The 26,636-nt window shown below is 40.0% G+C and overlaps 1 protein-coding gene across 1 annotated transcript in view; it reads left to right on the forward strand.

The window, feature by feature from the left end:
* Window positions 1-796: 796 nt before the first annotated feature.
* DCT (dopachrome tautomerase) overlaps window positions 797-26,636 on the forward strand; it is a 34,496-nt gene continuing 8,656 nt past the window's right edge. The window contains exons 1-6 of the mRNA XM_077854791.1: window positions 797-1,533; window positions 10,433-10,732; window positions 13,322-13,422; window positions 13,556-13,722; window positions 16,186-16,365; window positions 17,958-18,093. Coding sequence (XP_077710917.1) covers window positions 1,146-1,533; window positions 10,433-10,732; window positions 13,322-13,422; window positions 13,556-13,722; window positions 16,186-16,365; window positions 17,958-18,093 — 1,272 coding nt within the window. The 5' untranslated portion in view covers window positions 797-1,145. The remainder of the gene's footprint in view (window positions 1,534-10,432; window positions 10,733-13,321; window positions 13,423-13,555; window positions 13,723-16,185; window positions 16,366-17,957; window positions 18,094-26,636) is intronic.

A 26,636-nucleotide genomic window follows, 5' to 3' on the forward strand; every position in this document is an offset into this window, starting at 1 on the left:
ACGAAGTCAGTCCTGTTTCCCCCACGAAGGGATAAACGGATGCTCTCACGGTAGCCGTCATTATTGATCGGGACCCTCCCTTCGCTGCCCCAGAAGAACTGGGGGAGGCATTATGTTCTAAACTGAAGCTTGGCAACGCTTAACTTCAACATAAATCAAAAGATGTGACTTGCAAGCCCTTGCTCCCAACTGTCCCACTGCCATCCTTACAACCAGATAATTATAATTTTGAATTTCTGATGGCATGCTACTTTGTGTGATTAAAAAACATCTACTGCCTAGATGTGCTGAATAGGAGAATAGTACACGCTTATCTGGAGGGAAGAGGGCCCTTAATTGTGGAACAAAGCAATTCCTTGTACGTCAGCCCTAAATAAATGTTTCTTTATTTCTCAAGTTGTGTGACCTCCTGTCGTGGTCTTTCTAGCACGTCAGGGAGCAGTCAGGAGTGAATTGTGGTTAGCAATGCACGCTTGTCTGTAAAGGCCTTTTAACGACAACGAGGAGCTCACTGCATCTATTGACTCCCCGGGAAGTCTGAGGTCACAAGCTTGGCTGGGGCACATGAGCCCAGATAATGAAGATGGTTTTGCCCTTTTGAAACAAAGCCAGCAACTGTATGCACTTCATTATACACTTTGGGTCATGTGCTAACAATGAGGGTTTCTCTAATACTAATCCCCCTAATGATGGCTTCTCCCAGCCCTTACACAAACCCCACCAGGCCCCGTGGTTTGGCACGCCAGACAGAATAAAGGCAGCACGGTGTTTGGCTTTTGAACTGAGTTCAAGGCAATTAAAGTTATGGGTAAGGAGGGAAGGAGGGGTTTAGAAATACCAGTATAATAAGTAGTATGACTGCAGTACCCCGTAAATTAACTCAATTAGACAAAGCCTGATTTAACGGGGGAAAGATGGTGAGAAGCGTTACCCTCATTAAATCTGGCTGTTAGAGGTGCTTCTAATGGTATTAAATTTGTTTTAGTTGTTTGAATCATATAAAATAGTCTGTGCGTGTGCACATACACATGTGCACACACGTAGGCTCTGCGATTTTTGTAGGTATTTTTTAAGGAGGAGAGAAATAGAACTGCAAAACAGAACTTTATCAACTCCCCCACCCCCCTAAACCAAAAATCGACTGAATGCAGGCTCAAGAGCTCAAGAGTGGAAGAGGAGAAGGGCAGGATAGGATCAGGGAGTGGAAAGCAAGAGGGAGCTCTCCTGCTGATAAAGCCATGAGCCCTCTTGGGTGGGGCCTTGTGCTCTGTTGTCTGGGTGGTGGACTCCTACCTGGAGCCTGGGCACAGTTTCCCCGGGTCTGCATGACCGTGGACAACCTGATGGCCAAGGAGTGCTGCCCGCCGCTGGGTCTGGAGCCAGCCAACATCTGCGGCTCTCAGGAGGGCCGGGGCCAGTGCATGGAGGTGCAAACTGACGCCAGGCCCTGGAGTGGCCCCTATGTCCTGCGGAACCAGGATGACCGAGAAGGGTGGCCAAGGAAATTCTTCCACCGGACCTGCCAATGCACAGGTGAGGGAGGTGGGCAGAGCTGGGCGTGACCTGAGCCAGGTGGGGAGGCCCCCACTGGGCAAGGAGCCCCTTCTCAGGAAGAGATGAGACTCTTAAAATTGTTAGACTAGGCTTTAAATGGCCAACCAAGTTTGTTTTTCACAGGCAGTGAACTGAGTAAGGCTGATGTCTTGGTTATATTTCTCACACCCTCTAGGATATCTAGTTATGGAAACCAAATGAATATAACATGGGCCAAGCCTGGTTATGTGAACTCATGCCAACATGCCATTGGCTTGTTTGTTGGAAGGGGAAGCTAACGAGCTCCAGAGTCAGCTTTGAACCTCAGAGCAAGTCCTTTCAAGATGGATTCAGTGGCCTCCCCTTCTGAAATGGGTTTGCACTTGTAGAAGAGGGGGGTGGGTAGCCTTGGCATCTAGAAGACAGGCAGGCGTCAAAGGCAGGTGTTCCGTGGTCCCAGCCTCAGCCTTTCTAACGTTTTGAACAGGTCTCAGGTAGAGTACATCTTGCTAGTTAAGGTTCTGTCTGGGTTGTCACTCTGCCAAAGTCAGAGGGATGTGGTAGGACAGGGCTTCAGTGAACTGGGGAAGAGGAGTCATAAGATAACAATGGCTTTTCCTGCTCTTACCTCAATTGGATGTGGGCCATTCGAAATTTGCTCAGTGTCCTTCTTTCAGACCTTGGTCTCTCTTACTACTCATTTCTTTGAAATCTCTGTGCATTTCTTATGCCTCCAGCTCTTCTGAGCCTTCCCAAATCCTCAGTGGAGTCTGTCTGTGTTCAGGAGCCATGCACTGCAGTGATAAACACTCAAAGGCTGGCAGGGCATTTGACACACAGTGCAAGCAACAACTTTAGCAAAGCACTTGGCCATTGTTCTACAGCATCTAGCTGCACAACAAGTTCTCCTTTTAAAATTATTATTATTATTATTACTTACATTCACACATGGTAGGGAATACAGATAATTGGGCTATGGAAGGATACAAAAAGGTAAACTAAAAAAAAAAAAAAACCAAAAAGGTAAACTAAGGAAAACTGCAAAGGACTTGGATGTTGGTGTAGGAATGATGTTAGTTTTTTTAACTTGCAAAAATTCTGGCTGTATAATCCTTTTGTAGTCATATTGTTAATTCTGTGATTCAAAGGAACCATTAGTTTTGTGTTGGGTATTCATTGTGACAAAAGTATATTGAGCATATTCTATCCATTTTTTTCTAAGCTAATTGAGCACTGTCTTCTATAGACAGTATCTCATGGATTCCCATGGCTTTTGTCTGAGAAGCAGCAGGTTTCATATTGCCTGTGTGATCTAAACCACATTATATAGTAACTTCTTGGTCTATGACTCAAAAATTCTTCTAGAACCCTTATTTCTGGGCCAATCAATGATAGAGTGCCACAACTTACAATGGTTCCATCTCCATTTATGAAATCCTGGGGCAGAAGATATTAAGAAATCAGATATGACTCTTACCTCTTCTTACCATCATCTGCTTTATATTTCTGACCTGTCTATCAAGTTTGTTTTGTTTTGTTTTGTCTTCTAAAAACGGGGATGGAGAGAATAGAGAATAACAGAATAGAAGGGGTAATTATAATCTCCCTTTCCAGAAGGAAGACCTATAAATATTCTTCTAGAAGTGGCAGGAAGTTAGGGTCACAGTGGCCTTCTTCCTAACATAAAAAGGGATCCTCTGTTCTGAGGAGGATAAACATATACCTAGGAGGCAGTGGGTCAGAAACAGGATTTGTCCTGTGAGTCCAGACTGTTAAGGACATCACATGTCTGTAGGCCAGTCCAAGGAAGCAGAGTTCCCTCGGCGTGTATGGTTTTTTACAGCTGTTATCAAGGGCATGGCTGCTCTTGAGACCAACTACTAGGCTATAGCTCCCCACCCCTCTTCTATGATTTGATCTGTGTAGACTCATTCAGGACCATAGCTCTTTCCATACCAATTCTGGATGGCTCCACTTATGTTGGCTAGCTTGTCTTATTCTTTGAGTCTCAGAGCATCAGACCAAGTCCTAGTGGATGAGCTGGGAACCAATTTATTATAAATAGTAATGATCATTCTGTGATGGGCCACATGTCCCAAAGCAAGACCTAGGACCTTCATTCAGCTTATTCTCCCCTAAAGAGTGAGTTGCTTGCCCTCCAGCAGTAGCTCTTCATGGTTGGGGATGCAGTCTTCAGAATTTAAAACTGACCTTGAACCTCCAAAAGCTCTCCTCTCTGGTATCTTCATAATTTTTTTGCAAATAGGGCCCTAGGATTCTTCTAGGACACCCAATATTTATTAAGCAAGAGATATAGGTTAGCTTCTGGAACCCACATTATTGATGACCTGAACTTTGTTAATGCAATGGAAAAACAAACAGACCATTTATCCATCAAGGGACATTTTTTAAAAAAAGAGTTTATTTATTCATGAGAGACAGAGAGAGAGAGAGAGAGAGAGGGAGAGAGAGAGAGAAAGAGAGAGAGAGAGAGGCAGAGACTGAGGCAGAGGGAGAAACAGGCTCCATGCAGGGAGCCCAACATGAGACTTGATCTAAGGACTCCAGGATCATGCCTTGGGCCGAAGGCAACACGCTAAACCGCCAGCCACCCAGGGATCCCCTGTTTTTAATTTTTGAGGAAGCTCTACAGTTGTTTTTTTCCATAGTGGCTGCACCATTTTGTGTTCCCACCAACAGTGCACAAGGATTCCATTTCTCCACATTTTAGTTAAGTGGTATAATGGATGTATATTAAAAAAAAAAAGGGGAAGTCATGTAGTATGTGACAACATGGATGAACGTAAGAGGCATTATACGAAGGAAATAAGTCAGTCACAAAAGATAAATAGGATATAATCCTACTTATGAGGTTCTCAAATTTATAGAATCCAATAGTGGAATGGTAGTTACCAGGGGCTGGAGAGTGAGACATAGAGTTAGTAATCAGTACACATAAAGTTTCAGTTAAGCAAGATGATTCACCTCAAGAGAGCTACTTTAGAACATTGCACCCAGTGTCAACAGTAACATATTGTACCCTTAAAAAATGCCTTAAGGGGGTAGATCTCATGTGAAATGTTTTTACCACAATAAAATAAAATTTAAAAAGCTACTCCATAGTCTTCACCAGCTTCAAGCTGGTAAAAGATATAGCCTAACAAAGAGAAATAAAAACAAACTCTGAAGGGGAAAAATCCCCTAAATTATATGCTCACATCCTCTAGAGAGAATTTCTCTGTTCTCTGGAGGGGTAAATTGAAACCAGAAGCTTACAGAACTTAATTGTCAGGAAGAGACGAATTTCAGGAGACTTTGGCATTGGCTCCTCACCTTATATGTCTCACTTGCCAGCTGGCATTTCTGAGAACATATCAGTTGCAGTTGTTTTTGGACTTTTGGAAAATGTGCACACTGAATAGTTTTTGAACGGTTGGTGAACTTCTTGTTTGTACAGTGACCAAGTGCCTCTGTTTATCCAATCTCTGAAATGGGAATGATGATGAACCACACTTGTAAAACCTTTTTGAGCTCTGTAGATGAAAGGCTTTATGTGAGTATAAAGTATTGTTATTAAAATAATAGAATCTCTAATTAAAAGGAATAGGCTATTTAGAGCTCCTTGTAAATTCACTAATCGGTGGTCTTTAAGCATATTTAGTCTAATAGCCTTCTGAGGTGAGCTGATACAGTTCATGTAGGAACATGCACGGTTTGGTTGTTCTCACTTTTTTCCATTTCTATCCCCGTCCTAAGTAGGTTTAGGACTTTGTCTTTTTAAATTTAATTTTTGCCAAGGACATACTCAATGGTAGATAGATTGGTATCTAGGGATCCTTTGGTTTTGTTTCTCACTCCATTTTCCAGTAAGATAATGCAATCTTTTCTAAAAGGCCTGTCTCCTTGTATTTTTTGCTGCTGCTATTGGTAGATTAAGGGAATAAATGAACTGAGCTTAAGTTGATGTAGGGAACCACTAGGGAATCTAAATTAGAGAAATAAACATTTTGTGCATGGGACTTCCAAGTGAAGACACTTTTCAGTTGTCTACAGCATTTTAATGAAGTCTTTAGGTCACATTTAGAAGCTCAAAACATAAGAGAGGGGCAGCCCGGGTGGCTCAGTGGTTTAGCACCACCTTCAGCCCAGGGTGTGACCCTGGAGACCTGGAATCGAGTCCCACGTCAGGCTCCCTGCGAGGAGCCTGCTCCTCCCTCTGCTTGTGTCTCTGTCTCTCTTTCTCTCTGTGTCTCTCATGAATAAATAAATAAAATCTTCAAAAAAAAAACCAAAAAAAACAAAAAACATGAGAGGCCTGACTACAGAACTTTTGGAGAGATGCTGGAAAAGGAATTTTTTACCTTTCTAGGGCACAGGTCAGCTCACATTCAGACAAATGCTTTCTTTCTTTCTTTTTAAAATTTATTGGGGTGTAATTGATATATGATATTATATTATTTTCAGATGCACAATACAGTGACCTGACACTTGTATACACTGTTCAGTGAAAGTTAATACCTAGTGATGTTGACTATATTCCTCATACTGTACGTTACATCCCCATGACTTCTTTATTTTGTCACTTGATGTTTGTTCTTCTTAATCCCCTTCACCCACTTTTGCCTCCTTCCCCACTTCAATTCTTTCTCATTATTCCTTCTACGTTGCTTTTCAGAGGCAAGGATGGTTTTGTAAAAAGAAACATCTTTGCTCAATATAATTGTAAGGCAGCTCTGGTCTTCTGAGTCAGAATTAATCATTTTGTCTTTTGTCTTCTGTGGTGTTTGGTTTATTCTTCTGTTTTCACTGTTCCCACAGTTAGACTTGTGTTGGTGGTCCTATTGCACATGTGCCCTTCATCTCCTGGATGAAGGCATTGTGCCTTCTTCTCCTTCTTCTCCTTCTTCTTCTTCTTCTTCTTCTTCTTCTTCTTCTTCTTCTTCTTCTTCTTCTTCTTCTTCTTCTTTTTTTTAAAGATTGCATTTATTTATTCATGAGAGACACAGAGAGAAGCAAAGACATAGGAGGAAAGAGAAGCAGGTTCCCTGCGGGGACCCTGATGCTAGACTTGATCCCAGGACCCCAGGATCACTCCTGAGCCAAAGGCAGATGCTCAACCATTGAGCCACCCAGGGGTCCCCATTGTGCTTTATTTCTATCTGTATCTTCTAGTAACTAATGCCTTTTATTCAATTATTCATTGATTCATTTATCACCCACCCAACCAATGGTTATGTAGCCCCAGTTATGCTAGGCCCTTCAGGTATAAAGAGGGGAAAAACATGATTTTTTTAAGGTGTCCACAGTGTAGTTGATGAGGAAGACAGACATGAAAATATTTTTTACCATACTGCTTGTAAGTGGCATCTAGTAATAATAATAACACTTAATATAGAACTTACTATTCCAGACACTGTTCTAAGTGCTTAATATGTTAATCTGCTTGTTTTCCACAAGGACTTTATTAGGTAGTGCTCTCATCCTAATATGACAGGTTTGGAGAAGTGAAGTTCAAAGTTACAAAGCATGTAACTTCAAGTGGGAACACACCGAGTGGGAACACAGAGAGAGGCATGCTGAGTTTTGACTGGCCTTTAGGTGGCAGGTGTTAATGAATGATCTGTTGAATAAATAAATGAGGGAGATAATTATCTATTGATAATTTTGTTTCCAGCAACCAAAAATCATTGTAGAAAAGGAAGTGAAGGAATATTAAAACTCATGGCATAAGTTATAAATTACTCAATTTCAGCAAAATTTAAAGACAAGTTTTATGCATTTAAATGTAGAAATGTATTGAATTGATTATTATAAAAATTTGGGGGTGCTATTCCTTAGCATTTTGAAGGAGAGACTCACTCTTCTATTGTAAAGCGTGGCTATTTATTCATCTCCAGTCATCTGGCGGTAGGTAAATAGCTGGAAGCTTGGGCATTTAGTATTTTTTGGATGTATTTTTTTCACTCACTCCTCAAAAATATTGCTGTAAAAGTTGCCAGAGAAGGTGATACATTTTAATCAAAGGTGTTTTGAAACAGATATACAATTTTAGTAGGTTTCCTGGGGGGGAAAATAACCCTAGAGCTTGATGTATAGCAGCTGGTACTGTAGTAGTTGTTCAATAAATATTTATAAATAATTTGTACGTAATAGCTTCACTCTAGTAATGTAAATTTTAATGTTTAACCAAAAATATTAAAAAAACATGTTTCAGTCTTGGGACTAGTAGAATTTTTTCCTTTTAATAATTTTTTATTTATGTTCTCATATGATGTTACAATATAAAAAACTACAGCTAACTGAGCTCTGTGAGGATACATAGGATATTTTGTATGTTACAAGGAGGGTAGAACCCAAATAAATTACCTTAAGAAAAATTCTTCCTACTCATGATATTTTTAATGACATTTTCTTTAACCATAAAAGAATCTATTGGGTTAGTAGAAAAGGAGAACTGTGTATTTTTGTTTACATAATACAAATGCTAATTGTTTTGTTTCATGCTATTGTACAATTTTCTTTGTCTTTAGAAATTCAAATGATCCTCTCTCTGCTATGGTCATAGCATTTTTTGCTTACCTCTGCTTTGCTATTTACAGTCTATCAAAATTATTTGCAAGGCCTGCTTTTCCTCTAATCCATAAGGATAGGGAGAAAAAGAAGAAATTTTTATTTTAAGAGAAGAAATATTATGTATATTGGATTATCTACCACATGATTTATACTTTTTTGTTTTTAGTTAATTTTTCAAAAAAAATTTCAGCTTTATTGAGATATGGCTATAAATAAAAGTGCATGATTTTTAAAGTGCACATCGTGGTAATTTGGCTTTATGTTTCTTTTATTCATTCAACAAATATTCATTTTGTACAAGGCTAAGCATAGACCTAGGCAGTGGAGAAACTGTCTTCCAGTTGCCTGTATCTGAGACAAGTAGATAATTACTGTTGGTGTGATCAATCTAATGGAAGGGGCATAGGAGGTTCCAGGGAATTCAGGGCAAGAACATCTGACCCTGACACGTAGAGTCAAGGATGACCTTGTAGACCACCCACTGTGAGGCTGCAAGCAGGTGTAGGCAACCCAGGCAAAGAGGAATTTAAGGAGATGAGGGGAAAATGCTGTGGACTGAAGTAAGAGCAAGTAAAGAGGTCTGGAAGGGGGAAGAAGGGGAGGAAGAGGAGGAGGAGAGCAGAACTGGTCTCCACATTAATGCTTTATGTAACCCTTCTTTTTTAAAAAATATTTTTTAAATGTATTTATTCATGAGACACACACACAGAGAGAGAGAGAGAGAGGTAGAGGGAGAAGCAGGCTCTCTGAGGGGAGACCGATGCGGGAGTCAATCCCAGGACCCTGGGATCACAACCTGAGCTAAAGGCAGATGGTCAACCACTGAGCCACCCAGGTGCCCCTTTATGTAGCCCTTCTAATCCCTTGGGAGATAAGCATTGCCATCCCCTTTGGTTTCGACATTTTGCTCCAATCATACTTAAATGTTTACTCCCTAATTGATCACCACCTAAGGGATGAGGTGCTGGTTAAACCAAAAGCAGTAATTAAGACTGAAAAGGGAAAAGTCAAGGACAAGTTGAAAGGATTTCCACTATAGATGCTAATCAGAAAGATGCTTAATTCACATGACTAGTACCCATTCCCAGGTTGATACAGCAGAGACATTTGTGCTGTGGATGGGGAGCCCTGCAGTGATTTGCACTTCTTGATACCATAGTGGCTAATTTACCTTTATGACCTGCTAGTCTCCATCACTTTTGTCTTAACTCTGTCTCCTTTGTGAAATAAACCAGCTTTTGTAATGTTACATTTCACCTAAATTCCTGGAAATCAGCTTATTTATTTTGGTTCCACCTTGAGCTTGGTGTTTGTTCTCTTCCTTCTCTAAATCCATGGAATCACTCTGTGTTGGCCCTTTGGTGTGTGCCACAGGATAGCAGGGCTCAGCCACGTGGACACCCAAGAGTGCTGTGCAGCCCGGGGGGGGGGGATGTGGGGAGGACATTGTGTGTGTGGGGTGACATGGTGTGGGCAGGGACACCTGCATGAGCCATGAGAGGAGGGAGATCTGGGAAAGTGGCACGTGGATTGGTTTGCTAGGGCTGCTGTAACAGAGTGCTACACACTGGGTGGCAAAGAGAAACTCATTGTCCCACAGTTCTGGAGGACTGAGGTCCCAGATAGAGGTGTCAGCAGGGTTAGATTCTTCTGGGGCCTCGCTCCTGCTTTGTCCAAATTTCCTCTTCTTATAAGGACATCGGTTGTATTGGATTTGGGGCCACCTAATGACCTCATTTTTTAACTTTATTAAGCCTTTGAAGACCCTAGCTCCAGATATAGTTATATGCTGAGGAACTAGGGGTTAGAACTTCAATGTACAAATTTTGAAGGGACACAGTGACATGGTCCACCCATAACAGCATGTGAAACCTTTCATCCTCCTTCTTTTAGGGATTTTATTTATTTGAGAGAGAAAGAGAGATAGAGAGCATGAGAGAGGATGAGAGGATGGGGAGAGGAGGGAGGAGGAGGGACAGAGCAGAGGGAGAAGCAGGCTCCTCACTGAGCAGGAAGCCCTACATGGGGCTCTATCCCAGGACTCTGGGATCATGTCTTGAGCCCAAGGCAGGGGCTTAACTGACTGAGTCACCAGGGTGCCCCTCTTTGCTGGGAGTATTTCTAAGGAACTCCAGTACTCAGTTCACTTGAAGATGCAACCATTTCAAGAGAAGAGTAAAGGAAGGAAATTGGCTTTCTTTGCCCTCTTGTAAACACCTTTATCTTCTCTTTTCTTTCCCAGAGCACAAATTCAGAAATTTCTTCCAACTACATAAACTGACTCTCTCTTCCATCTCTCCTTTTTTTTCTTTTAAAAATGAACTAGGACATTATGGTGGCTACAACTGTGGAGTTTGCAAGTTTGGCTGGACCGGCCATGACTGCAATCAGAGGAAAGCTCGGGTTATTCGGAAGAATATCCATTCCTTGACTCCTGAGGAGAGGGAGCAATTCTTGGAGGCCTTAGACCTTGCAAAGAACACGACACACCCGGACTACGTGATCACCACACAACACTGGCTCGGCCTGCTTGGGCCCAACGGGACCCAGCCACAGATCGCCAACTGCAGCATTTATGATTTCTTTGTATGGCTCCATTATTACTCTGTTAGGGATACTTTATTAGGTAGGTTTTTTCCTTAGCCAAGGGTATATTATTATCATTTGGGGCTGCGGGGGAATGGGTGGGGAAGTAATTTCAGGCAGGTTAATTAACAAGAGAGCAACCTCAGGGAGGGTTAGGCTTATGAAAGTCATAGGATGATCAAATGCTGCCTGAAGCTACAATGAAACACTTTCTAGCAGTATGTTGGCTGACTTTTGGGAAAATGTTTTCTCTGGTAGTTTGTGTTTTGGGTTCAAAGTCTAAACTCTCCTTTATGAAGCTGTTAATCCTCAAAGGCAAGAGTTGGTGAAGCAGAGGCAAATTCCTTTTGATTCTAGAAGAAAACATGTCAAAATCTGGCCACAGAAGCCTTCTCTGACATTAGTCCTCAGATTAGAGGAATTAACTGGACATGCGCTAAAGCACATGAAGCTTCTTTGAGCAGAATTAGAGTGTTTGTGTAGAAAGTGCATTTTATTAAACTCACGTGTGTTGGTCTTTAGACTTTTGAGTCATTTATGGTGTCCATAATATGGTGCATCGCTGCTGGGATCCTCGGGTTTTTTTGGAGTTGTACTGTCAAGGAAGAGCATAAACTACTCCAGCGGGATCCCTGGGTGGCGCGGGGGTTTAGCGCCTGCCTTTGGCCCAGGGCGCGATCCTGGAGACCCGGGATCGAATCCCACATCGGGCTCCCGGTGCATGGAGCCTGCTTCTCCCTCTGCCTGTGTCTCTGCCTCTCTCTCTCTCTCTCTCACTGTGTGCCTATCATAAATAAAAAATAAATAAAATAAAATAAAATAAAATAAAATAAAATAAAATAAAATAAAATAAAATAAAAATAAAAAACTACTCCAGCAATGGAGAGGCAATGTAGAGTTCCTCCTGAATTAGCCCCTTGGACTGTTAGAGGGAATACTCGGGAGCATGGTGCCCTGCCTTTCTAGATCCTAGAAATTGGGGGCCTGTGTAAGACTTGGAATGGGGGGGATGTTTGTTAGGAACTTCATTAATCTAGTAGGACCAGTTATGCCCTCAGATATTTCTTAGTCAGTGGATGCCACAGATGCTGCTTCACTCCAGGGAGATGTGAATCCATTCCTGGTTCTGCTTGGTGCAGTTCTTTTTTTCTTAAATTTTAAAAAGATTTTATTTATTTATTCATGAGAGACACACACAGAGAGGCAGAGACATAGGTAGAGGGAGAAGTAGGCTCCCCATGGGCAGCCTGATGGGGGACGATCCCAGGACTGCAGGATCATGACCTGAGCCAAAGTTAGACACTCAACCACTGAGCCACCGAGGCATACCTTCCTTTTTCTTTCTTTTCTTTCTTTCTTTCTTTCTTTCTTTCTTTCTTTCTTTCTTTCTTTCTTTCTTTTCTTGGTGCAGTTCTGAAGCTTTGGCTGTACCTATTATCTCCACCTTTGGGGCCCCTTGTTGGGGTCAGGGTGAATTGAGGCATCCAGCTCCCTTTGAATAGTCAGATTCTCACTAGAATTATCTGTCCTTGAGTTTATCACTGGTTCCCCGTCGCTTGATGTCACCTCATTAGTTTGTTTTGGAATATTAAGCTTTGTTCTGAATTAAAACATTTAAAAAGGACAGACTACATAGCCATGAGCAGCAATAGCATTTCTTTCCTCAGTGTGAGTCCTTTAAAATCTTGCCTCTCAGGTAAGCATCTGTCTTTCTTTATCAATAGATAAGGAGGCTCTTCTGGCTATAAACCTTTATAGCTTTCCTGTCATCACTTGGAGAAATTTTTGCTTTATGAGAGGATAGTATCTCAAGAGAGAAAGAAGACTATAGTTTCTGGTCATACCTAGGAATTAAATTTATATTCGTGTCTGTTCAACTCTCTGAAGTTATTATAGGTACTTTGAAAAAGAACTAAAGTTAGCGAAAGTTTCTACATAACCATCAAAAACTGTTATGAAAGCGGAAGAAGGATGGAACAGGCAGTAAGGGGGTCATTAAATTGCCCAAAGCTTTTCACTAAAACTGGCAGTTCCAGTGGCCAGCCAAATTGGTTTGAATATATTTTTCTCTCTTCTAGTCTTGGCGACCATGCTTGTCAGCTAGTGGTTGTAACTGATTGATGGCTGAGGCTAAATCCATAGAAGTTCTTTTTGGTGACATAAATGCCTGAATTAGGATGAAATGTAGTTGAAGTTGCTTTATTATTAATTAATCCCTCTCTTATAAATGTGTGCATTTGTAAGGAATAAGTTAGAAAATGTCTTTGGAAATATAATTCACTGAGGTCTTGATGATCGAATCCTTCGGATATGCTTATTTCATCTTGCTGTAATGTTACTTAAAAAATTAAATATTTGGCAGGGACTCTCAAAGCTAAAAGTGACCTGAATGTTTCTAGATCTCTGTTGACAATCAAACTTTTGAGAGATGGAGAATTTATCCTAGAAGTGTTAGTTGCTTCTGAAATTGTTTTATTGTTGTTGTTGCTTTCAGAGAGATAAATTAAAAAAAAACAATTTTTTTTTCAATTAAAACAGCATGGACTTATTGGCTCTGCAGGCACATCCCACTGGCATAAGATTTCACATTTAAAATTCCATGATCTTTAATGTTTCCCAACTGTTTTAGGACCAGGGCGCCCATACAAGGCCATAGACTTCTCACACCAAGGTCCTGCCTTTGTTACCTGGCACCGGTACCATTTGTTGTGGCTGGAAAGGGATCTCCAGGTTGGTCAAAACTAAGCATTTGGTATTTTTAATTTTGCATTTGGTCAAGACCCATGTTAGTGTTTGCTTTATATGCTTTCTTATTGCATTTGATATTATGAGTTAAATAACTGGCTGTGCATTTTGCTTTTAGCAACTTATCGGCAACGAATCCTTTGCTTTGCCCTACTGGAACTTTGCTACTGGGAGGAATGATTGTGATGTGTGCACAGACCAGCTTCTTGGGGCAGCGAGACAAGATGATCCAACTCTAATTAGTGAGAACTCAAGATTCTCCAACTGGGAAATTGTCTGTGATAGGTAAAGTCACATGTACCTGCAATAAAAATCCAGAGACCATATTTTCTTATGCATTAGAGATGGAGAGGCACTTTATATTTCAGTTTTGAATGCATGCTGGGTTCTTTTTACATGTTTCCGAAAATGATTTTCCTGAGGGAAGTGGGATTTAAAAGAAATTCTAAGCCCTTTTATTCAAAAAAATTGAGGTATAGAAATCACACTTGTGAATTGAATGTGCTTGGTTATCATTTCTAGATCAACTGTTTTAAAATTAGAAGTAGGGGATCCCTGGGTGGCTCAGCGGTTTGGCGCCTGCCTTTGGCCCAGGGCGTGATCCTGGAGTCCCTGGATCGAGTCCCACATTGGGCTCCCGGCATGGAGCCTGCTTCTCCCTCCTCCTGTGTCTCTGCCTCTCTCTCTCTCTCTATGTCTATCATAAATAAATAAATCTTAAAAAAAAATAAAAAAATAAAATTAGAAGTAGTTTCTGCATTCAGCCAAACATTTCTTAAGTACTGATCATATTCCAAGCAGTGTAATCATTTTTTTTTGTTTTTTTTTCTCAAGCAGTGTAATCGTATGACAATACAAGGATGAATAAAATCGAGCTTCCCTTTTGCATATTGTTTTATATTTACCAAGGCAGATTGCTTGTAAACAAATTACAGTACAGTGTGAAAAGTATCATGATTGATGTAAGAGCAAAGCTAGGAAGAGAGGGAAAGTCTCTAAGAGGCAGAGGCACAGACCTCAAGCAGATGTAGGGGAGTGTGGTAAGTCTGTCCTAGGTAGAGGGAACATCATGTCTAAAGCTGGAAAAGTCTCTGGTAACACCCTGGGATGGCTGGACCATAAGGCGAGAGTGAGCGGAAAGGGACAGGGGATGGAGCAGGGCAGAATGATCTCTGAAGTATTGAAGAACACATCATAAGCAAATTGAAAAACCTGCAGCCCATGGAAAATCCTGTCCTCAGTGATACCTTACATTTGTTTTTTTTCTTGACACACATCTCAGAAAAAGATTCCCCAAGAGGCTCCTCTGCCTTCCTTTATTTATCTGTTTCCTTCAAATCCTCTGGTTTTTAACCCTATTGCTACCTAGCTCCCCTGCCCTGTGTCTTTCTCCTGCTCCATGGCACTGAGCTTCTTTGTCAACGCCTTCCTTCAGTCTGGGCATATGCATGTTTGCAGGGGTGTAGGCCAACCTAGCAGGGATCCCCTCTCCTACATCCTAAGCTTTTCCTACAGCCTGCTGGATAATGCTCCACAACATGTAGGGATGTAATAAGTGCTCTTTAATGTGGTGGTGTAATTCCATAAAGCACCATTTCTCATAGTGCCTTGGGGTATTAGTAGGTGGTATGCAAAGAGAGATTCCTATGATCAAATTTAGGGAATATTGAGTTAAAAAGGTTTTAAATTTGAAACTATCTCAGAACTTTTCCTCTGGAAGTCTATTATTAGAGGTTGCCTAAACTTACCTGACTCTGGCACCTTTAATTCACAGACCATGTCACTGGCACATGTTTAAGAAATGCTGCCTTCGAGGCCTTTTTTTGCCTTCTTGTTAGGGACTGGCCTCTTTCATTCTCACATGTGTGCTGATTCCATTCTCACATACCCATGACTATCCCCATTAAAACACACACAGAGGGGCACTGGCTCAGTGTTTGAGTGTCTGCCTTTGGCTCAGGTCGTGACCCCAGGGTCCTGGGATTGAGTTCTGCATCAGGCTCCCTGCAAGGAACTTGCTTTTTTGTCTGCCTATGTCTCTGCCTCTCTGTGTGTATCCGTCATGAATAAATAAAATCTTAAAACACACACACACACACACACACACACACACACACAAAGAAACATCTTCAATATTTTATATCCCACAACGAAGTAATGTGCTACTGGTAGAATTCCAGACCGTAGCAGGTATACTCTTTAATGGGTGTGGAACCTTTTTGGCCTCCTTGTTTACCCCATATTCATCCCCATTGCCTTGGAACATTTTCTGACACAGCGTTTCTCTTGACATTTGTCCTCTACCTAGTTTCATCTGCTTTTTACTCTTGCACCCTGCGTTTGCCTTCATTTTGCCTAAAATGTTCTCCTAGCTTTACACAGACACTTCTGCCAAAACTGGCTTAGCTCCATATAAAACAGGTCACTCTGCTCAGTTACTCAACAACATTCAAAGGCACCTCCTAGGAGTCAGCATCTTGCTCTGGAGATCTTCTTACTTTCCAGTAAAATGGCACTTTGTCTTCATAGTTATGCATATATTCATATTTTGTGCATCTGGATTTTTGAAACTTCTTAATCCATAATTACTTTTGGAGGTAGTACTTTTACCATGTATTTTTGACCTTCTTAAGGTAACTCTAATAAGATTTAATCACAACTAAGATCTTGATTGGTTTGGTTAGCCCAAAGTTATGATACTATTCACAAATTAAAACTTATTATTTTTACTCTCCTTACAACCCATAGCCTAGATGATTATAACCGCCGGGTCACCCTGTGTAATGGGACCTATGAAGGCCTGTTAAGAAGAAATCAAGTGGGACTAAACAGTGAGAAATTGCCAACTTTAAAAGACATACAAGATTGTCTGTCTCTCAAGAAGTTTGACAGCCCCCCTTTCTTCCAGAACTCTACCTTCAGTTTCAGGTTGGTGCTCTAAGCTCTGTTAGATTGGCATTTTATTTTATCTTTTATTTTTTATTTTATTTTTTGGCATTTTAAAAATACTTTTAAGATTTTCATGCCGCTGGTTGTCATGAACTGGAAGGAAATCCAGTTGTTGGGAGCCATGTACAAAGCTAAGTAAGCAGAAGGCCTTGACATGTGAAGACAAGGAACCAGTGTTAGGAAAGTCATCATCCACCCACTATAATGAATAGTGTAGTTTTAATTTTTTCTAACTTAGCTATTCAAACCCATCATTTATATTTCTAATTTCACATATATAGGTACAGTCTTCAGAATATAGTATTTAAAAAAATTTGCTCATGCTCTTTTTCTTTTCTTTTAAGTTTGCCAGCCATAGACCTAAGATTGAAATCTGAGATCTCAGAGGAGTATTGTAAGCCAAATGCAACTCAAGTTATAGCACAGCAATGACATTACAATACTTGAAATTTAAAGGCCAACTAATAATTCTCTCCCTCTAAAAAGACTTTAAGAATTGTGAGAAATATGTATGGATATAAATAAGATTTTAAGCAAAGATGAATGGGGCTCCCAAAAGGCATGGTGAATAGATTCATGGTCTTCCCCCAAACCAAATTCTCTCTCTCTTAACTGTGTGTGAATTATACAGCTGATGGGTTATATGGGGATGGGGTGGGGCAAACTGAAAAATGCAAAGGTGTGCTAAGTGCAGCAGAGCTCACAGTCTGTGTGGGGGTTGGACATGGCTCTCAGAGTAGTGTCAAAGGTCATATAAAGGCTGACATTTAAGATTGTTTGGAAATGCATTCGTTTTTCACAGTAGTAAAAATGCTATTGGAATGGAGTGCAATCTTTATAGATTTGAGTTAAGGGAGTGATTATCAAAATACGGTGCCTAGACCACCATAAATGGCATCACTTGGGAGCTAGTTAGAAATATAAATATGAAGACCCAGCTCACACCTACTGAATCAGAAATTCTGAAAGTGGGGCATGAAATATGTGTTTTTTTCCAGTGATTCCCATATATGCTTAAATTTGAGGATCACTGAGTTAGGATAAGGACAATTTGAATTTCCTAAAAATGAGGAGGAGGAAAAGACAAGGATAGGAGGAATTTGGTTGAGCTGAATTTAGAATGCTGAATATATTATACTCAAGCTAGAGGTTTACTTAGTTGAAAAATGGGAATATAAGATTATATGTTAATTCAAAAAATATTTCTGATCACAGAGCCTATGCTGGGCATGGTACTGAGCTCTGGCAATGAAAATCTGAAAAAAACAGTCTGTGTGCTCTAGGAGATCATAGTCTGGCACAGAAGAAAGATATGAAGAATTGTCATACAGTACATAAAAGAGGTTTAATCCAACTGAGCAGGTGCAAAAGTAGCATTGATTAAGAGTTTCCGCCCCGTATAGAAGATCATCATTAAAAGTTGGGGTTAATTTGTAGTTAATTAGCTATGACAGAGCTGCCCATTTCCCTACCCCATATCAAGTTAGAAGACTATTATTTAGGTTAGAAACAATAAAAAGAGACCTTTGTCAATTGTAACTGTTGTCATTGACAAACTGATTTTCTCTCAGGAATGCCCTGGAAGGATTTGATAAAGCAAATGGAATCCTGGACTCTCAAGTGATGAGCCTACACAACTTGGTTCATTCCTTCTTGAATGGGACAAGCGCTTTGCCACATTCTGCTGCCAATGATCCTGTTTTTGTGGTATGTTCAAAGGCTCAGAATAGATGAAAAATTTTCTACATTTGATGTTGGATTTATTTGCTTTTCAGTAAGATTAAGGTTTGGTGTGTGTTTTATTCTCTTTGTGAACAAAGGGACGTATCCATATGTAAATTTATTTATTCTCCACCCTAGAGGTGGTTAGATAGTATTTAAACTCCCCTTTTCACACACCCATGCTTTAGAGATGTTTAGTTTTGGAATGACACCAGACAGGAGTTTATAGTTGAGAGGTGGATTCATAAGTTAGCATAATGATATTATATCACAATTTAGCATAATTTATATAACAAGTTAGTATAATGACAATAATTTTTCAGTGATAAAATGAGTGATGCTGAAGATGAGTGTAGAACCACCATGACTCTTGCACGAAGCCCAGCCACCTGGCACCTTTGGAGCAGCACACGAAGTCCACAGCTCTGTTTGGTGTTTGGCCCTGGCCCCCTCTCTTCACAAAGCATTATGCCTAAAAATGAGCTACTCCTGGGGTCATAATATCATTGTGTCCCAGTTTGGACTGAACCTTCCATGTAAGACACTTGTCAGAAGAGAGTGTGAACCTCCCTGGGTGTACAAGAACAGGTTCTTTTACTCATTCGGTGTCTACTTGTTGATCAATGTAGGTTTACCAGAATCTGGTCTTGCTTTCATGATTATATGTCACCTAGTAACAAGTTTATTCGAGATGGTGAGGACTATGGCAATACACACCCACTATGAACACCCGCTCGTGCTGAACAGAAAAATTGATTTGGGTCAGTTTGCAAAGTTGCAGGTATATTCAGCCATTTGTTTTTTGCTTGCAAATGAACAGATTCTACTCAAACTAATTTAGGAGAAAAATTAATTTATTGACTTAAATAACTGGGAAACTGAGGAGTGCTGCTGGTTTCAGGTATTGCTGAATCTGTGGGCTCAAATGATGTCAGCTCTGTCCCTGTCTTCATAAGCAACCTCTTCCCACGTGGAATTGAGCTAGCCAACAGCAGCCACGAACCTGCATGCAACCAGCTTAGCAAGTGGGGGAGCAGCCATGTTACCATAGTAACGGAGAACAGTCTCAGGATTGGCCAGGCCTGGATGATCCGCCTTCTGTGAACCAGTGTGGCAAGGGGAATGAGGTATTCTGATTGGCCAGAGCAAGGTCACATGTTCATCCCCTCTGTCGGGGCAGGTGTGTGAACCCCCACACACTCCACTCTAGGGAGCTCCCTGCAGGAAAGAAAGTTTGTGTTAGTCAGCAGAGGGGTGGAGAGTGAGGAAGGAGGGCTGGATAGAAAAAGGACACATGCCTTTAGTTAATATAAAAGCCACATTTGGTGTTTCTTAATTTAAAAAAAAAAAAAAAAAAAAAAAGAGGGATCCCTGGGTGGCTCAGCTGTTTAGTGCCTGCCTTCGGCCCGGGGTGTGATCCTGTAGACCCCGGATCGAGTCCCATGTCAGGCTCCCTGCATGGAGCCTGCTTCTCCCTCTGCCTGTGTCTCTGCCTCTCTCTCTCTCTCTCTCTCTCTGCCTCTCATGAATAAATAAATAAGATCTTTTAAAAAATTGTATGTATGTATGTATGTATTTATTTATTTATTTATTTATTTATTTATTTATTTATTCATGGGAGACACAGTGAGAGGCAGAGACACAGGCAGAGGGAGAAGCAGGCTCCATGCAGGGAGCCCGATGCAGGACTCGATTCCAGGACCCCAGTATCACACCCTGAGCCGAAAGCAGATGCTCAACCATTGAGCTAATAAAAACCCCTGATGCTTCTTAATTTCTTAATTGGCTTCATATCCCTGAGAGTAAATACAGCCAGGACAGCGGGCTGCTGTTGACTAGGGTGAAATCTCATAGTTCTTTAAAATTCAAAGTGTGATGACCCCCCGCTTGATATGCTTGAATCTGATTTCTGTCTCACTTTAGAACAAAAGGAAAAACAGAAAGAAACTTGACACTGGGATTGTAAAGAATCCAAGTTTTGTTAGTTTTAAAAATGTGTTTACCAAGGGCCTCCCAGACAGTGCCAGGCCAGCTCCAGGATGTCTGGGGTTGCTTTTTTCACCCCTTAAATACAGCTCCCCAGAGTTGGCTTAGAACCTTTAGATATCTTAAAAATTTGTATTCTAGCTGCTAACCCCCTCCAACCATCTCCACTTTACAGATACTTAACTCATTACCCACTATTTTAACATGGTCTGTTTTCAGGGTTGTGTGTCTTGGATTGATGGTTTCTGAGCAATTAGAAGAAGAAATTGCACCACTGGTCCTTTTTTTTTTTTTTTTTTTTTTTTGAGAGTATTTTGATGAATTGTTATTAGTATAGATTGTATAGTAATAAGCACTTTTTCCAGAGTTTTCCTAACCGTAACGTTAATTTTATCAATGTATCTTAGTCTGCTTGGGTTGCCATGACAAAAATAAAATAGACTGTTAAACAACAGAAATTTATATCTCACAGTTCTGGAGGCTGAAAGTCCAGGAGCAAGGCACTGAATGCCATAGTTCCTGGTGAAAGCCCTCTTCCTAGCTTACAGACCACTGCCTCCTTGGTGCTGTGTTCTTACATAGTGGAGAGAGAGGTAATGAGTTTTCTTGTGGGTGTTTCTTCTTACAAGAACACTAGTCCTATAATCTCAGGGCCCCACACACATGACTGTGTTTAACCCAATAACCTCCTTGTAGGTCCCATCTCTGAATACAGTCTCATTGGGGGTTAGGGCTTCAACATTTGATTTTGAGAGGGCCATAATTCAGTCCATATCATAATGTTTCCTGAAACCATCAGTTTACAGCAGTTTGTTTTTTGGACTCCAGGGAGGCCACGTCAAAAGAGCCCTGGATTAAAAATTAAATAAGTTTTTTATTTAGTCCTGAATTGTGTAATTTTGGGAGTCTCACTGAACTGTGTGGAGGCTCTGTTTCCTATGCTGCAAAGGGCAGGTCACAGGGCTTGATGTGGTGTTAGAGGAGAGAGGTGTGCTCATTAAGGCAACACTTAATAGATTAGAATAATATGAGACTGCCTTAGAAACTGCCAAATACAATACAAAAATTATAAAACAATAATGTGTTCTTACCGTAGTCGCTGGGAAAGAATTAGAGAACTGTATGTTGGCTCTGAATTTCCAAGCCTTAATTAAGATTTCTTTATCTTGTTCTCCATAACAGACTGTTGTGCCCTAAGGCAATTTTACTGACAAGAAATACTTAGGTATTTCAAAGATGATTTATTATTTTTACTCCACCCAGGGTACAAAAAAGGAGATATGAAGAGGGAGGGTAAAGGTATAGCTCACAATGCTCTAGGCTTGCCTGGTGGTGTGAAGGTCTAGGTAGCTTTCTGGATTCCCAGATAGGTGAATGTCTGGGAAGGGTGAGCTGTGGGAAATGCAAAAACAGAGCAGTTGATGGAATTGTTCTTTCTTTCTAAAAAGTGTTTCTTGGGATCCCGGGTGGCGCAGCGGTTTGGCACCTGCCTTTAGCCCAGGGCACGATCCTGGAGACCCGGGATCGAATCCTATGTCGGGCTCCTGGTGCATGGAGCCTGCTTCTCCCTCTGCGTGTGTCTCTGCCTCTCTCTCTCTCTCTCTCTGTGTGACTATCATAAATAAATAAATTTTTTTTAAAGTGTTTCTTCCCTCATATTTGTGTGTAGCAAAACATGAAGGAGTTATCAGAAATGTGAATTCTTGATCCCAACCTCCAGCAAAGCAGGGGCTTGTGTGCAAGTTCTCCACAGCCATCTTAGTTTCTTCTGGAGGATGCTTGCCTTATTTATTGGTTCTAACCTGTTATTTCACATCATTTTTCTGGCTCTTATCTCAGCCGTCAGCTTATGCCATGCAGTACTTGTGTCTTCCTTCTGCTCTATATCTTTAAATCTGCTTATCTATACTGTATTTCTCTAAGTTTATAAAACATATTTTCAACTATATAATTTATACACAGTCTATATTCATGAGAAAAAAAGTCACAGTACTCTTTATCCAGTACTTCAAAATATTATAAATAGAACAGCACAATCTTCTGACAAATTGAGGATTATATGTCCACATACAACCTTTCTCTCCTACTAAAGGAAACAAGGGTGATGCCAGTAACTTGCTTTTCAACACCTTAAGTTTCAAGGATTGTTACATCTTATCTCCTTATTAGGAGGCTGCTCAGTAAGTGTGTAGGGCTAGGCACCACTTTTCCGTGAATGCAGGCCAAATGCTCTCTGTCGCAACTACTGAAAGCTGCCACTGTGGCGTGAAAGCAGCCAATACTTGAATAGACAATACATGAATGAATCAGTGTGGTGGTCTAATAAAACTTTATTTAAAAAACAGGTGGTGAAGGGCACCTGGGTGGCTCAGTTGGTTAAGCATCTGACTCTTGATTTTGGCTTGGATCATGACCTCAGGGTTATGAGACTGAGTCCTGCATTGGGCTTGATCTGAGTGTGGAGCCTGCTTGGGATTCTCCTCCCTTCCCTCTGCCCCCCACTCCATTCCCTCTCTCTCTCTCTCAAAAGAGAGCCTAGTCCACAGGTTTTAGTTTGCCAAATCCTGCTCTAAGGAATCAATGTTCCCTCTCTGCAGTATTTTCTCTCTATCATATTTCTCTTCCTGTTCTAGGAGAACCCACATTATGATTTTATGGATGAGGAATTCTGTGACTTACATGTAATGCAACATACTAGACGTTTAATCATCCTCATCTTCATTACTTTTAATACCTTGAATATTTAAAATTCTGTTTTTCTTTGATATAAGTTGTCCTATGCATATAAATAGACAAAAAGCCACAGCCTTTTTTTTTTTTTGCTGTTGTTGCAGGCGTGCAGTGTTTCAGCACTAGTTCCAGAACTCACAATTACTTTAGGCTATTTATATAGTTTCATGTTGAGACCATTTCAAGCTTAAATGACTTTTGCACATATTGAGATCCAGGTTAAATCATTTCAATTAAAAGAGTGACAGCTTCTGGAATTTCAAATTCACAGGGCAATTTATGCAAATATATTACATACAACATTTATTAAAATTATTTTAGTGAAATCTCTTCAAGCAAGAGAGGTACAAAGTTGTATGTGATCACAATAATGAGTAAAAGATACAATGTTAAAATACAGGAAAAACTCTGAAACCAGTCTCTGAAGTCCTAATAATTCATAAGGTAATTGAAGGAAATGCACATATTTATCATGGAAAGTAAGATTAGGTCACAGAAATGCTAAATAGTGCTGTCTTCAATATTGAATCTAGGCATAATCTAGCAGTGGCGGGGGAGAGAAAGACCAATAGACCCTCAAGTTAAATAGTTGAGTTAACTGCCAAGAAAGAAACTATGTTAGAGACTAAATATTTTCCTCTGTTTCAAAGCAATTCTTCTTCGGGCTGCATTTGGATGTTAGTCTTTTAGAAAGGTACATCTGGCAAGTTCTAATTCTTTCCATTCCTAAGTGATTGGGGACGTCATAGGTTGCATGGCTAATACTCACTGCATAGTTCATGTGTTTGTCACCTCCTACACTGAAATTCTACATGGGATAAGATGTACACAGAGTCTTATCATTGTTTATATTTCTTGACTATGACTAATAGTTGGATAAAATAGCTCCATTAATTTAGGGAAAAAAAGCAAGAAAAGTGAAAATGAGTTTCTAAAAATAAGAATCTAATGGACTATGTGAAGTTAATCCCTTTCTGACTCTACTGTTCTAGGCTGTAATAAAATTAGTAAAATGAATAGGTCATAATAACATACAAAATACTTGTGAATTAGTCTGAGTTTAGTTAAAATTTTTAAAGAGAAGTATATAGGACATTGCTTTTCTCTCTCTAGGAGTGAAGCACTTCAAATGGATCCATTTTGTTTCTCTTTCTTACAAAAGAAAAAGCATATCAGTCGGTTAAGCATCTGACTCTTGATTTTGGCTTAAGTCAGAATCTCAGGGTTATGAGATCAAGCCCCACATCAGGCTCCTTGCTCACTGGGGAATCTGCTGGAGATTTTCTCTCTCTTCCTCTGCCTCTTCCCCCACCCCCTCAAAAAAAGTAAATGAATCTTTTTAAAAAAGCATACTTAAGCTAATAACTTGAGTATTTAACATTGCCTACCTTTTATGTTAATTTTTAAATAGTTTAACAATTTTTAATAATTGAGAGTTTCAGAAATATTGGCAAAAAGGTTTTTAACTGTCTGTAATTTAGTCTCAATTTTCTGCTTATTTCCTCTTATATTCTATGTTCATACAATTGTACTTATAATGTACACATTTTAGGCTGTTACTTAGTTTCCTAAATATTTTCTTTTTGAAATTTTAAAATAGATAATGCACAGAAGGAGTTCAAATATAAAAGATGTAAAATGAAGTCTCTGTATCACTACCATCTCCCAGCTGGCCATTATCATTTTTCCCTATTCTTCCAGATTTATTTTATAAATATACAAGCAAATATGTTATCTGAATTGTAGCATACTTAGACACTTCTGTGACTTCATTGTTTCTATTTGTATTTTTTCATTATTCTAAATCATTCCATTTCAGTTCATAAAGGCCATTCCAGTTCCTTTTGTATAGCTGTATGGTATTCTATAGGATGGCTTTATCCTGAAATTTTTAACCAGTTGTCTTTTGATGGTCGTGTAGGTGGTTTCTAATCTCTCACTTTGCAAACAACATTACAGTGCATGAACATATAGCATAAGTCAGGAGAATAGGTCAAAGATTAAATAAATGCATCTGAAATATCAGTGAATACTGACAAATTGCCCTCCAGAAGGTTAAATAATTCTACATTTGTTTAATTAATGTATGTATTTTTAAACAATTGAGATAAAGTCACCAGTTCCTAAGGAGTGTGACACCTTGGTGAATTTTATAAGACCTGAGGTATTGGATAAGGTTGGGCTGCTTGGGCAGAGAATCCCAAGGTGGCACGATTGCTATATGCTTGGTCTAGGAGATAATTTGGTTTTTTAACTTGGCAGGGGCTAAATGACGCCTGAAGAAATTCTTTTCAGCTCTTAACTTTATAAGGATAGACCCATGCTGTATTGAGAAAAATGAAACCTATACTGAGGTGAACTACATACTCTTCATCATTGATGAAATTAAGTAGTATAATGACAAACCACATTTATATACAAATTTAAAGTGGTTATAGCATTGATTTGGATTCCTTTCTCCTAGAGCTTTGGTAATTCCTTAGACATGAATGGCCTGGAAGTATCTCAGTTCTTCTCTAGAATCTCTGCTAACATCACCTTTGTTCTCTCCCTCCCATGTGCTAATGACTGAATCAGTGACTTCTTCTGAGGATGTTCTACTAATAGCAGAACTTCTTGTAGTCCTCTGTTTGTATGTGTTCCAAATTTAATTCTTAAAGTATAAGCTTTCTTCCTCAAAGGCTCAACTAGCATTTCTTTTTTAAATTGAAATATAACTGACATATAAAATTAAGTTAGTTGCAGGTGTACAACATAATTACTCAATATTTGTATATCTCATAAAAACAGTCATCACAATTCATACAGTTTTCATCTGTCACCACACATAATTGATATTTCTTTTTATATACATGCTAATGTATCTTACATACAACATATATTGCATACATTTTATGTATACTTATGTGTATTTTGTATACAATGCCATTATATTCATATGTGTAGAAAGGATGCTCTTTTTCTTTTTTTTTTTTTTAAGATTTTATTTATTTATTTGAGAGAGAAAGAGAGAGCGTGAGTGGTGGTGGGGCAGGGCAGAGGCAGAAGGAGAAGTAGACTCTCCACTGAGCAGGGAGCCCAATGTAGCAGCTCCATCCCAGGACCGAAGGCAGACGCCTAACCAGCTGAGCCACCCATGCACCCGAAAAGGTGCTTTTTCAGCGTGACTCCTCCAAAATGCCTGAAAAATGTCTTCAATTTTGTCTGTTCAGGATGCAGTGAGAAAGAAGGTAGGAAAGGCTAGGGAGAAAAAATATTGGCAAAATGGAAAACACACACTATCCTGGCAGAGCACTGCCTGGAGGACTATTATTGCTCAAATATCCTTTTTTCAGATTGCTTAAGTCTCTCACTGAATGTGCTATCTATGGCATATCCACCTCCCTGTGTCCCAGCTGAGTCAGCTAAATAGGGCGGGGAGCGGGGGTGTTGAACTATTTCATGCCTTATTACATATGGCTACTTTAAGGAATGTAAAGCCAATATTCTGATAGTACATTGCCTCAAATTCTTGGTAGAACAAGGCAAGAGTAAATAAATATCATCATGAAATAGTAAGTGTGATGAGAGAGGTTTTGGGAATTACAATTACGGATTCTTTTATTTACAACTTTTGTCTTGACTTTTTATTTATGCTTTCTACCTTAAGTGTTTTTTTTTTAAAGACTTTATTTATTTGAAAGAGAGAGAGAGAAAGAGAGAGAGAGAGAGAGAGAGAGGAGGAACAGAGGGAGAGGGACAAGGAGATTTCATGTTGAGTGTGGAGCCTGCTGCAGGGCTCGATCCCGTGACCCTGAGATCATGACCTGAGC

This window comes from Canis aureus, chromosome 17 (genome assembly GCF_053574225.1).
Source record: "Canis aureus isolate CA01 chromosome 17, VMU_Caureus_v.1.0, whole genome shotgun sequence".
NCBI lineage: Eukaryota > Metazoa > Chordata > Mammalia > Carnivora > Canidae > Canis > Canis aureus.